We start from the raw sequence: 15,000 nt of genomic DNA, 5'->3' as shown, positions 1-15,000 counted from the left end.
CAATGTGATCATATGAAATGTAAAAAAATAAAAATGATAAAATCCAAATAATCGGGGATGTAAAAATGAAAAAGAGATTTTTTTTTTTTTTATACAACATAAATTCATATCGTTATGCTCATGGAATCTTCCCTATCTTTAATTCCAATTCCAAACCCCCAAGTCCAACCCTCTTTCAAACGAGAGACTACACGTAAATCCTGTCCCTGTTAATTCTACGATATCCTTGTAACGTTATAACAAATTTAACAATGCTCTTTCTCTCTCTCTCTCTCTCTCTCTCTCTCTCTCTCTCCCTCTCTCTCCCTCTCTCTCATTCCTCGTATTTTCTTTTATTAAAATCTATGTAAATATATGACGTAGATACTAACATATACATATTTCCAACGAAGGATTAAGAAATGAAAAAAATGAAATAAAAAAAAAAAAAAAAAATAAATGATCTTACCGAGATGCAGAGGTAAAGATAAAGAATGAAATCCCTTTTGTTAAATGTTAATCATTTGTTCGACAAAGGATCTAAGTATCTGATAGAAAAAAAAAAAAAAAAAAAAAAAAAATTAAACAAAAAATATATACATATATATATTTGTGTGTGTGTGTGTGTATGTATATAAAGAAGAATTAAATATAAAAAAAATGAAAAAAGGATAAACGACGGAACAGAATGAACAAAGCGCAGAATTTTTATTCAACTTCGTTCGAGAGGAGATCATGGTTAGTTAATGGTAAGAGAAAAAAAAAAAAAAAAAGAAAAAACAGAGAAAAAGAAAAAAATCGAGAAGAACAAAAGGCAAAGGACAATTTAAAAAGAGAAAGAAAATGTCGTTGTAGTCGGTATAATTTGAGAATTAAACGAACATCAAACATTTTTCATTCTTCGTAATAAAACGTCTTTTCTTTCTTAATTCCTCTTTTACTCCGACATTTTTCAATAGTATTATCCTAACAATGAGCTACTTATAATAATTAAAAAGGAAAAAAAAAAGAAGAAACGAAAAAGAAAGCCATTAATCAGAGGCACCCTCTCGATTAAGATATGAACGTTACAGTGATGATTGTGCAAGTGTATACTTAAAAAAAAAAAAAAATAATAAATAAAAATAAAAGGAAAAAAAAAAGAATGAAAAAGAAAAGATAAAATAACTAATAAAAAAAAAAAAAAAAAAAAAAAAAAAAAACAGAATTTAAAAAACGATATACAGTGTATGAGAGGGTCGATCGATATGTATACCTGTATTTATCTATATATTTATGTATGTATGTATATATCTTTCTATGTATACAAAATACAAATAATATATTTATATTATAATAATAATAATAATAATAATAATAATAATAATAATATATATGCTTCTTTAATATTAATTGTCTTTAATAATAAATAATCTAACAACAAAATAATAATAATAATATATATATATAGGTATATATAATATATTTATACATGAACAATCGTTATTGAGTCGCGAATAGATATTATAATTCGAGATAAAAACTGTGTTGATAAAAAGAGAGAAAAAAGAGAAAAAATTGTAATTACAGTAATGGAGAAATGATTAATACATATATATATATATATATATATATATATATATATATATATATATATATATATATATATATATTTAGAGATGTAAAGGACATTAAAGGTATACTGATTGCAAATTCTTCCTTATAAGGACAGAGATAGAGAAATAGAGAGAGAGAAAGAGAGAGAGAAAGAGAGAGAGAGAGAGAGAGAGAGAAGGAAGGAGAATGAAATAGAAAGACAGAAAGATAGAAATAGATAAAGAAAGAGATAGTTAGAGAGAGAGAGAGAGAGAGAGAGAGAGAGAAAGATAGAGAAAATGGCTGTTGATTTATATTCCTTTGAAAGAAAAAAAGGATCCTGCTGAGAATAGCAGTGATTGAAGTAGAATTTTACTTAATCCTTTCGAGTCTCGTGTCATTTTTCTCTTTCTTGGTTGTACAAAAAAAAAAAAAAAAAGAAAAAAAAAAAATATTAGCATCATATTTGCCTCATCAATGTGAAATACAATATTATCTGAATAATATGATAAAATCATATATAACGACTTACTTGTTAATTCGAATTATTTCACGATTATAATTATATAATAATAATAATAATAATAATAATAATAATAATAATAATAATAATAATAATACTAATAATAATATATATATATATATTATTATATAATGATTGATTTTGAAATCGAAAAATTTAAACGAATCACCCTTTCGTGATCCTATTTTAATTATCCGAATTATATGCGTTAATTATTAACGATAATTGTATAACGTGGATCTTTAATGTTGTAGTATATAAAAGTGAGAAAACAAAAAAAGTAAAAATAAAAGTGAGACAAAAAAATGGGAGATAAAGGGGATAAAGGATTTAAATAGAGGAAAAAGATAAAGAGAGAGAAAAATGGTTAAAAAGAAATTAAAAGAATAAAACGAACGTATTATTATTAAGCTCTTGATAGAAAATTGAAAGGTTTGGGATTGGTGGAGGGGGTTTGAGAAAGGGGACGGGAGAAGGGAATGTGAAAAGTGAGGGAGATGGTGTAACGTGAAAAGATAGAGATAAAGATAGGATGGAAATAAAATGTTTAAGTAAAGAGAGAACTAACTACTCATATTACTTGTGATTCTTTCATTTAAACGTTTAAGCGTTCATATTAACGATGTTAACGAGTTCTTGTAAACAAATCCTCTTTCACTTTGAAAAGTAATATCTTTTTTTTTAATGTTTAATGGACGAGCACAGGGAGAACGTATGAAAATTTTATTCGGTAGTTGAAATAACTAGAAGTTAGTTTTACGAATAGCCAACGAATGTAAATGTCTGGGATTGTAGAAAAATTAACGTGTAAAAACTGCTACTCCTGGTTCATTTAATTCCCTCCCCTCCCCCACCACCACCACCACCACCACGAAAGCTCAATAAGAAAAATTAGTCAAGTCTTTAACGTCGCATTAACTCAAGCTCTTTCCTATGCACTATTTCCTTACACTTTGCTTACACTTTGATATTACACTTTCTTGGTTTTTCTTTTTTTTTTCTTTTTTTTTTTTCTTTTTTTTTTTTTTGAATCTACACTTTGACATTAGACTTTTTTTTCTCTTCTTTTTTTTTAAATGAATACTTTAATGTACGAATAAATTATATAAGCAGTTGTAAAAATTAATCTTAAAACTTTTTTCATGACTTTTTCTTCTTTTTTTTCTTTTTTTTTTTTTTGTTTTTTTTTTTATTTTTATTTTTGACACTTATTAATTTTATAAACCTTGTTCTTTTTTTTCCTTTCTCGTTTTTTTCTTTTTCTCTTTTTTTTTTTTTTTTTTTTTTTTCTTGAAGACGGTGTCATATAGAGTATACTTGATTTTAATATTATATATAATATAATATTAAAATAATATAATTATATATTAAATATAATATAATATAATATAAATATATATATATATATATATATTTTTTTTTCTTTCTATAATTTTCCAAAACGAATTACAATGTTTCCTTACGATAATTATTAATAACATTACGTAAATTAATTATCAAGTTTACTTACGCGATAAACATTTTGTTTCCTTTGTAATTTAAAAGTCTAGTTCGTAATAGCCGCCGTAAGATGGCAGCACCGTCAATGGCCAATCTCGTGACGCGCTCTAGTAGTAAAGAAAGAAAGAAAGAGAGAGAGAGAGAGAGAGAGAGAGAGAGGGGCCAGCAAGACGGGCAGGCAGCCGGCCGGCTGCGTTTCATTCATAAAATCCATCGGATCGGCTGTCTTTACTCGTTGGCTCCGTAATTGTGTCTCCCTTATCGTTTTCTTGCGATGACCTTACAGGCGATCAAGTGGAAAGATGGAAAGTTGGAAGTTCTCGATCAAGTTTTATTACCAGCAGTTTCTAAATACATTGTTGTCAAGGGCGTAGAGGATGGCTGGAAGGTCATCAATAAGATGCAGGTATGTAGGTACATAACGTATGTACGTACGTACGTATGTAAATTTAGAGAACACGTTTCGAATCTGACGGTTAAATTTTTACGATTATTTTTATATTTTATTATATTAATATATATATATATATATATGTATATAACGAAAATATTCTTACACGTTGTCCTATATTTTCTTCCTTATTTTTTTTTTTTTTTCTTTTTCATCATTTTCACTTTATTATTTTTATTATTATACATTTATCTATCTTTTCGTCATTTCATTAATAAAATATGAAAATATGAAAATATAAATCGAGACCATATTGTTGTCCATTTTTATGATATTACATTCATATAATTACGAATGAAAAATTGTATTGATATTATCAATATTCCATAGATTAAATACATACATATCTGCGTATATATTTTTACAATGTTTGCATATGTTATCATCGTACAACGTATAATCAATGTGATTAAGTGATATGCTTTTTCATATGCTATAATAGTCTCGCGTGTATTTTCTTTCTTTCTTTTTTTCTTTTCCTTTTCTTTCATTTCTTTTTCTTTTCCTTTTCTTTCGTTTTTTATTCCTTTTTCTCTTTAATTCTTTTCTTTCTTTCTTTTGTCTTATTTCACACTTCTTACGCACAAATTGAACAATATTATGTTTCACGTTAAATATTTTAATAACCTAATAATATTATTATGTTATTTGTCTTTTTTTTAGGTTAGGGGTGCACCAGCCATCGCTATTGTTGGTTGTCTTAGTCTATCAACGGAGGTTAGGAATGAAGATTTTATAGACAAGAAATCATTACGTCAAGAAGTCGAAGGAAAATTAAATTATCTTGCATCGGCACGTCCTACTGCTGTTAATATCAAGATAGCAGCCGAGGAGCTTATCGGTTTAATCAATAAACTCACAGAAGATGATACTGTTACCGTAGAACAAATGAAAGAACAGTAAGTTGATTGTTTTTTATGAAATTAATTTTTTAACATTCTTAAAGAGAGAGAGAGAGAGAGAGAGAGAGAGAGAGAAACAAATTATTTCATATTCAGTTATAAATCTATTACAGATTCTTACATACTATAGATTCTATGTTACAAAGGGATATTGCTGATAATAAAGCTATTGGAAATTATGGTGCATTAGAGATATTGAAAAATGTCAATGAGGATTCTTCAGTTAGAATATTAACGCATTGTAATACTGGTAGCTTGGCAACTGCTGGATATGGTACGGCTTTAGGCGTAATTAGATCTTTACAAGCAAGAAATGTTCTTGGTAAGTTTATCTTATTCTTATATATTTGTTATTATTATTGATGAAATATATTCAATGTAAAGAATTTAAGATCTTATCCGTAGAACATGTCTATTGTACCGAAACAAGGCCGTACAATCAAGGTGCTCGTTTAACTGCATATGAATTGGTAAACGACAAAATACCAGGTACTTTAATATGTGACAATATGGTAGCAGCATTGATGAAATCAAGAAATATCACAGCAGTGGTCGTTGGTGCTGATCGTGTAGCTGCAAATGGTGATACAGCCAATAAAATTGGAACTTATCAAGTAAGAATATTAATCGATTAGAAATTTATTAACGTTATTATACTTATTTTTATTTATTTTTCTTTTTTTTTTTTTTTTTTCTTTTTTTACGATTTGTACGTTTTATCAATATCATACGAATTAATATATTAAAATTCATTTGCAGATTTCAATTATAGCAAAATATCATAACGTTCCATTTTATGTAGCCGCTCCACGAACATCAATTGATTTTGCAATACCTAGTGGCGATCATATTGTTATCGAAGAGAGACCTGAAAGAGAAATGACACATGTAAACGATCAACGTGTTGCGGCATCTGGTATACAATGTTGGAATCCGGCATTCGATATAACTCCTGCCAGTCTTATTACAGGGATAATTACGGAAGTTGGTGTTTATAAGCCAAAAAATTTAATAAAATTATTCTTACAATAAGGATATTTTTATAATTTGGCTTACGCTTAACGTCACACAAACATTTAATTAATAAAATATAATAAGAAGAGAATTAATAGGAATGATATTCGATCAAATAACAATGCAAGCATAAAAATTGGAACCAAGTGCCAAAAGGGTTTAATAACCTCCTTAAGTATTATTTTTTTTTTTTTTTTTTTTTTATTTTTTTTTTTTTTTTATAAATATTATTACAATTCACTATAGCATGTAATAATTGTACAACATAATACGTATTTGAATTTAAAGTGTAAAAAAATCAAGACGTGAAAATTTGTCTAACGGTGTGCCGATTGTATAATATATATTTTTTATAATTTTTCAAAGAACTTTTGTATCAGGAACAACCACAGCCTAATTGACTTTTTTGAAACAACGTTTATAAATTGTTAAAAAGAGATAGGAAAAAAGAAAAATAGAAGAAGAAGAAGAAGAAGAAGATAAATTAATTTCTCATTGATTGATATATTGTTATAAAATAATATGATATTAATACGATCTAGCACTGATGATGATAATGATGATGATGATGATGATGATAATAATAATAATAATAATAACATTATTATTATGAATAATGATAATTATAATAATGATAATTATAATAATAAAATATAAAGAAAAACTTTTGCATTGTTAAACGTCAAGACGTATTTTCCTTATTTTATTTCACAGAGTTTTACACGTTCATTCAATCAACAAATGGAGAATAATAATCCATATATACGATCGCATGATCAATTATTTCGATTACTGAAAGATCATCAAAAAAAAAAAAAAAGACAAATTGACAAATACGAGATACATGATATTATTACTTTTGACAAATAACGAAACGGATTACAATGTTCTACTTGTCTCTGATTGTATTATTCATGGCATTACCGCATGAAGGAGATTAACAGAGAGATTAAACGATCAGTTGTTATAGGAAACTGGTAGTATGATGAGAGAATGAGAGAGAGAGAGAGAAAGAGAGAGAGAGAGAGAGATAGATAGAGGAACGAATTTTAATGGAATCACTAAAGATGCAACAACATGTTCTGACGTAAATCAACTGGAATACGTAAGCTCGAAATGCTAAAATGACAAAGCTCATCCTTTAATCTCTCCATAGAATTTCATCTCTCTCTCTCTCTCACTCTCTCTGTCTCTCTCTCTGTCTTTCTCTCTCTCTCTCTGTTTCTCTGTTTCTCTCTCTTTCTCTCTCTCTCTCTCTCTGTTTATACCTCATTACTTCCTTCTCTCTTTTTTGTTTTGAACTATGACCAGAGGAGAACGTAAGAACAAAAATCGGAAATAAATATTCTTAGGAATAATGAAAATGAATGAGGAATGAAAATAAATGTTTTAAATGGAAATATTGCGGATTTATGAAAAAAGAAGAAAAAGAAGGGGAAAAAAAGAAAAAAAAACCTAAGAAAAAGAAAAATATTATCGAACGAGATTTATAATAGAAATTCAATTCGTAAAATTTAATTCTCATTGATATATTCCATATAGAAAATTTTTAATTTTAATTATCACAGGTAAAAGTCCTTCAGTTAATATATTACAGGAGAGTCATCATTGTTGTTTTGTTTTTCTTTCAGGCAAATCACAACAGTCGCAAACTGTGATTTGTCTCTGTTCATTTCAATCTTGGATTTCGAAGTGTGTGTATATTAAGCAACGACATTTGCTTTGAAAAACAATCGAGAAAGAGTATTTGTGTGTGTGTGTTGGTGTGTATTGGTGTGTATGTATGTGTGCGTGTTCGCATCGAAGAGGAAGGAGCAAAAAAAAAAAACAAAAAAAAGAGAAAAGCAAATCTTTACAAAATTTATTTATCTCATTATTGAAGACACGTATCAGGATTCTTAACAAAATGGCTAATAGGAATAAACGTAAGTCTAATACGTATTTTTATATATATATATATATATATATATATATATATATATATATATAATAAATATATTAACAAATATAATATAAATATATATATATATATATATATATATATATATTTAATGAAATAATTTATGGATTTTTTTGGGATATTAATTTTTAATAAAAGATCGACAAGATCAATTGTTCTTTATGCATATTCGTTACTATTTATTTATCTATGAATTTATAAATAAATAAATAAATAAAAAAATATATATATATATATAGATTTTATTCTTTAAGATTGTTCTTCGTAAATTTTTTAATAAACAGAAATAATTCTAAACAAACGTAAATTAAAATTTCATTAAAATTTTGATACAACTGGCATAAGATAATTTTTTTTCCTCCTTCTATATCGCATGACGGTTATAACGCAAAAAAAGAAAAAAAAGAAATCAGCGATCTCTTCGTGACGAGTGTTATACGATTAATATAAACACAGTTTTAACAGATTAATAACGAGACATTCGTTATATTGTATTTTAAAATATAGAACTTATCGTTAATTAGACTTAGATCAATCTCATAATGAATGACTTTGCTATTATCGTTTGACAACGAAATTTGTGTGATATTGATATTTTAAAAATGAAAAAAATTTTTGAATGTATTCTTTTCAATTCCTTTTTTTTTTCTTTCTTTTATTTTCTTTTTTTTTTTTTTTTTTTTTTTTTGCTCTTCTTTCCTCGAAAAACGAAATCGCATTCACGTTGAATTTTTAATAAAGAATAATTATAATCAACAATGTTTATCAATACTTTAGACAAAAAATTCTCTATCTTTATTTTCAGCCGATCAATCGAATGAGTTATCATCGACAAAGGAAGAAAAATTGAAGATTGGTAATCGTCCTAAATATCAATTGAAAATCAGTATACCTTTGGATAAATTAAGTGGATACATACCAAGAAATCCGACAACATCTAATCGTGATGAAAATAATCGTAATTAATCGAAGAGTTCAAGTTCGTCGAAGAAAAAACAAAAATAATAAACGAAATCTGTTTCTAATCGAAAATATATTCTCTTATCGCATATCGCACTCGTTGGTTTTTACGACGAAGTAAACAAAAGAAAAAAAAAAAAAAAAAAAAAGAAAATGAAAGAAAAGAAATGGAGGACCAATTAAAAAAATACCATTCAATCCGATTTTCTTTCTAACAAATAAAAGAGATCATTGACTAATGAGAGATTCATATATTGAAACAAACAAACAAACAAACAAATAAATAAATAAATAAATAATTAAATAAATAAATAAATAAATAAAAATGTCGAGAGAGTAAGAAGTAATAAAATCTGGGCTTTTGCCCTTGACCTTTTTCATTTCGTTTGAGGCTCTCGTAATAAATTAAAATAAAAATAAGGAATTTACAAAAAGGAAAAAACTATCTCTTTCTCTCTCTATCTCTCTCTCTCTCTCTCTGTCTCTCTCTTTCGTCCAATACGGTTTTCTCTTTCTTTAAATCAAAATGAACATTTGAATGGTAAATGTATATCCTAGTAATACGAGATCTACGTTAGAAAAGCATTTCCTCTTTGTGGCTAATGGCTTTTCTTTACAAACGATTCAAACTCGAAAGAAGCTTTATACTCATTTCTATAACATTCATTCGAAAAATCCGCAGCGTGTATCAGACGTATTCACTTTCAATACTATATCTAAAGAACCTCGACGAAACTTTGTTTCTCTAGCGAAGTCAGTGTTTATAATAAAAAAAAAAAAAAAAAAAAAAAAAAACAAGAAAGAAAGGAAAAAACAAAAAAATATATTTTATTAATACCTATACGAAGATTATACATATATATGTGTGTGTGTGTGTGTGTGTGTGTGTGTGTGTGTGTGTGTGTGTGTGTGTGTGTGTATAAGTATGTATATATTGGATTCGTTAATGAACGATATCAAAGTTTGTATTCATAATAATAAAGATTAAAAGAAAAAATTTTATGACAATAAAAAAAAGAAAAGGAGATAAAAAGAAGGAAAAAAAGGAGGGAAAAAATAAAAGACATAATAGACGATATTTTAAAAATTCGAACCGATCTAATAAAATACATTGTACTATTAGTAAAAACAAGATATTTATTCTATTGTAACTTAGATTTAATCAATGAAAAAATGAATGGAATTTTCAATTAACAAATATTACTTTAATGTCGTCAATTCATCGTTTACGTCATAATAATATCTAATTTAATAATATACAATATATATATATATATTAATATTGTATTATATTATGTCATTGAAAGAAAAAGCGTAATTTAAAATTATATTATACTTTTGATATTGAATAATAAATAATAATGTAAAGTATTTTAAGTAACAAATATTATTTCGTTTATAGTATCGTTTATTATCTATGTTATGTATCTATATTAATCTATACTTATATAAATTTAAAACAATAGTATACTATACTTTTGCAAGTCATACATAATTCAATTTTATTATATAATTAAATTGCCACATAAATAATGTCACAATTTTTAATAACAAATATTATCAATGTTATCTATTTGAATTAATAAACCGACAAACTTGTAATTCTCTATTATGATTTCAGAAAAAGATAAAGAGAGAGAGAGAGAGAGAGAGAATTTTTATTTATTATAACAAATTTCATTTAAAATTTTAATCCATCTCTATTTTATCGTTTTTAATCACATAAACATTTCTCCCTTGACGAGAAATAAATAGGAAAAAATAATATTAGATAACTGTTTTATAATGATCGTTTGTGTTGTCTTTCTTGAAAAAATGAAAAAAAAAAAAAAAAAAGAAAGAAAAAAAATAGAAGAAAAACGAGAAAAAAGAAAAGAAAAGAAAATAAAGAATAAAAAGTGAACGACGAAAGTGTCCTTTCGATATTAAAAGAATAATAATAATAATAATAAAAAAAAAAAAAAGAAAAAAAAGAAAAAAAGAAAAAAGAAAAGAACTAGAAGAAGAAGAAGAAGAAGAAGAAGAAGAAGAAGAAGAAGTAGAAGAAGAAGAAGTAGAAGAAGAAGAAGAAGAAGAAGAAAATATTGATATCTCAGGGTTTCTTCGGACAAAGCCAATTCCAACGATTCTCAAACTCTCCTTCGGACGTATAAAGCAAATACGACTCCTTTCTTTCTTACATACATTTATATACTTAAAGAAAGAAAAAAAAAAAAATATATATATATATACATATATACACATATATATTATCATTAGAAAGAAGACGTTAAAAAAAATGATTATGTGTTTGAAATCATTCATACTTACAATATACGTATAATATAAGAGTCTCTAATTTTCTTTTCTTTTTGAAGAAATCGAATTTGAGAATCACTGTAATGATGATGCCTTTCGTAGGGCTTCGTCGTTTCTACGAAAGGTAATCGTTAAAAGGGCAAATGTTACACTTGTATCGTTCTCTCTCTCTCTCTCTCTCTCTCTCCCTCTCCCTCTCTCTCTCTCTCTCTTTTTCTATCTATCTTTCTCTTTCAAAGAGCTTTTGGAAATCAACCAAACGGTGTGTGTTGGTACGCTGTATTCCTAAGGGAAAACTCCGAAGTTCTATTTTGATCGTCGAAAAACGCAAAGGCGAGTAAAGCTAACTCGAAGAACATCCGTGGTCTTCGTCGTCGTCGTCGTCATCGTCGTCGTCGTCGTAGTCGTCGTTGTCGTCGTAGTCGTCGTCGTCGTGGCGTGGTTCTCTCATACGTAAACGTAGGACGTTGTCGGTGGTTTTTAGTACGAATAGTCACTCCGCAGAACGAACTTCGTAAAATACGTCGCCGTCATTGACGATCCCCGGGAGAATAAATAGTTACAATCGAACATTATATTTATTCGTTTCTCTTAGTCGTTGTTGTTGTTGTTTCTTTTCTTTTCTTTTCTTTTTTTTTTTTTTTTTTTTTTTTTTTTTTTTTTTTTTTTTTTTTTTATATACTAACCATTGTTATTACCGTTATTGTTTGTTGGCCGTTGTTGCTGTTCGTTTTTTCTTGTTTCTTTTCTCTTCTCTCTTTTTTTTTTTTCTTTTTTTTTTTATTTTTATTTATTTTATTTATCATCGTTACCATCCCTTCGCATATTCTATATATTTCTTTTCAAACAAATCCATTTTCGTACTTATATATATATATATATATATTTTTTTTTTTATTGTGTTAATTTTTATATTTGTAAATTATTATTATTATCATTATTATTATCATCGTCGTCATCAACGTCATCATCATCTTCTTCTTATTTCTCGTCAAATTGTATCGACGGTATTTATCGATGATCGGGTGTTAACGTGGAAAACAAATAAAGAAGAAGAAGAAGAAGAAGAAGAGAGAGAGAGAGAGAGAGAGAAAAGAAATATATATATATATACATATTTACACACACACATACGTATAAAGAAAGAATTAAAAGTTAGAATTAAAGAAGAGTGAACGAAAAAGAAGAAAAAGAAGAAGAAGAAAAAAGAGGAAAGGAGCGAGAAGAATTTGATCTACGTCGGAAAGAAATTCTTTGGTTCTTTTTTTTTTTTTTTTTTTTTTTTTTCCTTTCTTTTTTATAAATCTCTCTTCTCCAAAATTTAATTGTGTGTAATTTTAATTTTGCGCGAGAAATTTTAATAAATCGAAAGAAACGATTGATTAGGATGGATGTGACGGATGATCATTACGATTCCGTCGCAGCCGATAACGTGGAAGGGAGAAAATTTGATAATATTAAGGATAAAGAGGAAGGAGAGAAGGAGGAGGAAGAGGAGGAGGTGGAGGAGAAGAAGACAAGTAGAAAGACGAAGAATGAAGATGATGATGGCTCGTCCACGGTCGAGGAGACCTACGAGGTCACTACTACCAAACGTAAAACCATCCGTACCAACTATAAGATCCAAGAAGTAAGTTGATGACATTTATACAAAATATATGACATTTATATACACCCATACCTTCCCCCTACCCCTACGCCCTGCCCCTATTTATGAATCTTTCTCTATGAATTTTATTTCTTTTTATAATTATATATGTTAAATACATCGAAAGAGACACGACCATCACTGTTTTATTGTACGAAAGCATGCTCCTTTTTTTTTTATATCTCTCTACTACTATATCACACGATTAAATAAACAAATACGTATATATATATATATATATATATATATATATATATATATATATATATATATATATATATATATATTCGGCGTATATACGCGTGAATACATATTATATATTTTACGTAACTGTTACAAGCGTAAAGGATATACTAAATGTTTTATATATCATCAATATATTTAACAGAGATTTATTTTAATCGTCCGATTAATTGCAATTAATCGATTAATTAATTAATTTCACTTTTATTCTTTCTTTCTGCAACATTTGTTTTTTCTTTTTTTATTTCTTTCCTGTTTTTTCTTTTTTTTTTTTTTTTCTTTTCTTTCGATCAATCACGTTCGTTTCTTCTTTGTTATCGTTAAGTTCGATCGATCATTCCTATCGTCAAACACGCAAGCTTCTCGATCGGATCGATTTATCAACAAATTTGTATATTTTTTTCTCTCTCTCTCTCTCTCTCTCTCTCTCTCTCTTTCTCTCTTTCTCCATCCCTCCGATATTCCTCATGGCTGATGCAAGTTCTAATTCTGGAGATTGAACGGGGGTCGATCCTCTCTCAAGCACGATTGGAGGATCACGTTTTCTTTCGATTTTTCTTTTTTCTCGTTTCTTCCTTCTCTCTTTCTCTTTTTCTTTTTCTGTCTTTCTTTTTTTTTTTTTTTTTTAACAGACAGGTAACAGGATTTACGATAATGCACGATTTTATTTCGACATTAGTAAGATCAATTACGTATATCTTAGATCGATGATATAATACGTGGCTTCTATCCAAATGTGTAAAACGAGTCGATCCTTCTAAACTACGGATCTAAAAGAGAAATAAGGTGAATAGAATTGAATTATACTAAAACGAAATAGAAAAAAACAGAGAGAGAGAGAGAGAGAGAGAGAGAAATAGAAATACATTTATTTATTTATTTATTTATTTTTTTTTTTTTTATTTATTTATTTATTTATTTGCTTTTTTATAAGCGCAAGCCAAATTTCTATTTATTATCATGGCGTTAGAAATTTTTTTTATACAACCAATTTATTTTATTTATTTATTTCTTTTTCTCTACTATTTTGAGGATTTACGATCCAGACCAATCGGATGCAACAACAATGTAGTAAATCCAAACAAGAGTTGAGTAAGAATTCGATCTTAACGTCGTAATCGTACCGAGTGTTGGAAATTAACTTAGCCCGGAAAAACTAAATGGGATTTGTGAAAACATTGAGTTTATTATTCTTAAACGCCCACACGAAAAATGAATCACCATTGAGTAATCTCGTGCGTAAAGGATGGTGTGCCGATGTGTTTTCTTATAAACTAAGCTGTTAATGGGAATTAATTTATTGAAATAAAACTATATCAAAACGAAATACAATTAGTTGAAAGATCTTTATTTATTCATTTTATCATCGGGATTTACTATATCATTCAAATGTAATAAATAAATATATATATATATATAATCGTTTATAACAAATTAAATAAAGAATCTGATCTTATATTATTTAATACCGAATATGTATATTTAAATATTACATATATTTAAATATTTAACGTAAGTTATATATTTATATCGTTGTTTATCAATTAGATCAATGGAATTTATCTTAAAAATACATTGATAATATACCAATTAAATGTTTATATTCATACACATGTATAAATACGAATGGGACAATAAAATATCTAATATTTAGAAATAGGTCAGACGATTATATTATTCATATATCGAATTTTACGAACGAACGAACGATACGAGGATATCGGATAATTCAATAAACAATTTTCTTATTGATATTTCATCGATGTTATTTTTAATAAATATCAATGAAGATAGCTCTCTACGTTCCTCGTACGTTTAATATAAAATTTGTTTTGTCCTAATAAACAGACTTGATTATATCGTACAAATGAAAAGAAAAAATCAATCTATTGTTATTAACGATCTATTGATTAGCTTATATATATATATATATATATATATATATAT

At 27.0% G+C, this 15,000-nt stretch overlaps 2 protein-coding genes and 1 long non-coding RNA gene across 7 annotated transcripts in view; all 3 read left to right on the top strand.

The window, feature by feature from the left end:
* Positions 1-3,698: 3,698 nt before the first annotated feature.
* Positions 3,699-6,182, top strand: LOC124431739 (methylthioribose-1-phosphate isomerase). Its single transcript, XM_046979964.1, has 5 exons — positions 3,699-3,983; positions 4,692-4,927; positions 5,044-5,252; positions 5,336-5,544; positions 5,690-6,182. Exons 1-5 carry the CDS (start codon positions 3,852-3,854, stop codon positions 5,960-5,962), a joined length of 1,059 nt encoding a protein of 352 aa, XP_046835920.1. The 5' UTR covers positions 3,699-3,851; the 3' UTR covers positions 5,963-6,182.
* Positions 6,183-6,495: 313 nt separating this feature from the next.
* LOC124431740 lies at positions 6,496-9,013 on the top strand. Its single transcript, XR_006944084.1, has 2 exons — positions 6,496-7,869; positions 8,710-9,013. It is a non-coding gene; the product is annotated as an uncharacterized LOC124431740 (long non-coding RNA).
* A 3,068-nt stretch (positions 9,014-12,081) lies between these two features.
* The window catches only part of LOC124431829 (tropomodulin), a 68,043-nt gene continuing 65,124 nt past the window's right edge, over positions 12,082-15,000 (top strand). For 2 of the 5 annotated variants that reach the window (XM_046980162.1, XM_046980163.1), the window contains exon 1: positions 12,083-12,792. In XM_046980162.1, the coding sequence (XP_046836118.1) occupies positions 12,550-12,792 (243 nt within the window). In that variant the 5' untranslated portion in view covers positions 12,083-12,549. Of the gene's footprint in view, positions 12,793-15,000 lie in introns of all 5 variants that reach the window. The other 3 variants (XM_046980160.1, XM_046980161.1, XM_046980164.1) reach the window with 3 other exon arrangements.

The sequence above is a fragment of the Vespa crabro genome, chromosome 22 (genome assembly GCF_910589235.1).
Source record: "Vespa crabro chromosome 22, iyVesCrab1.2, whole genome shotgun sequence".
In the NCBI taxonomy this organism is placed as follows: domain Eukaryota; kingdom Metazoa; phylum Arthropoda; class Insecta; order Hymenoptera; family Vespidae; genus Vespa; species Vespa crabro.
This window is presented reverse-complemented; position numbering and strand designations above follow the sequence as displayed.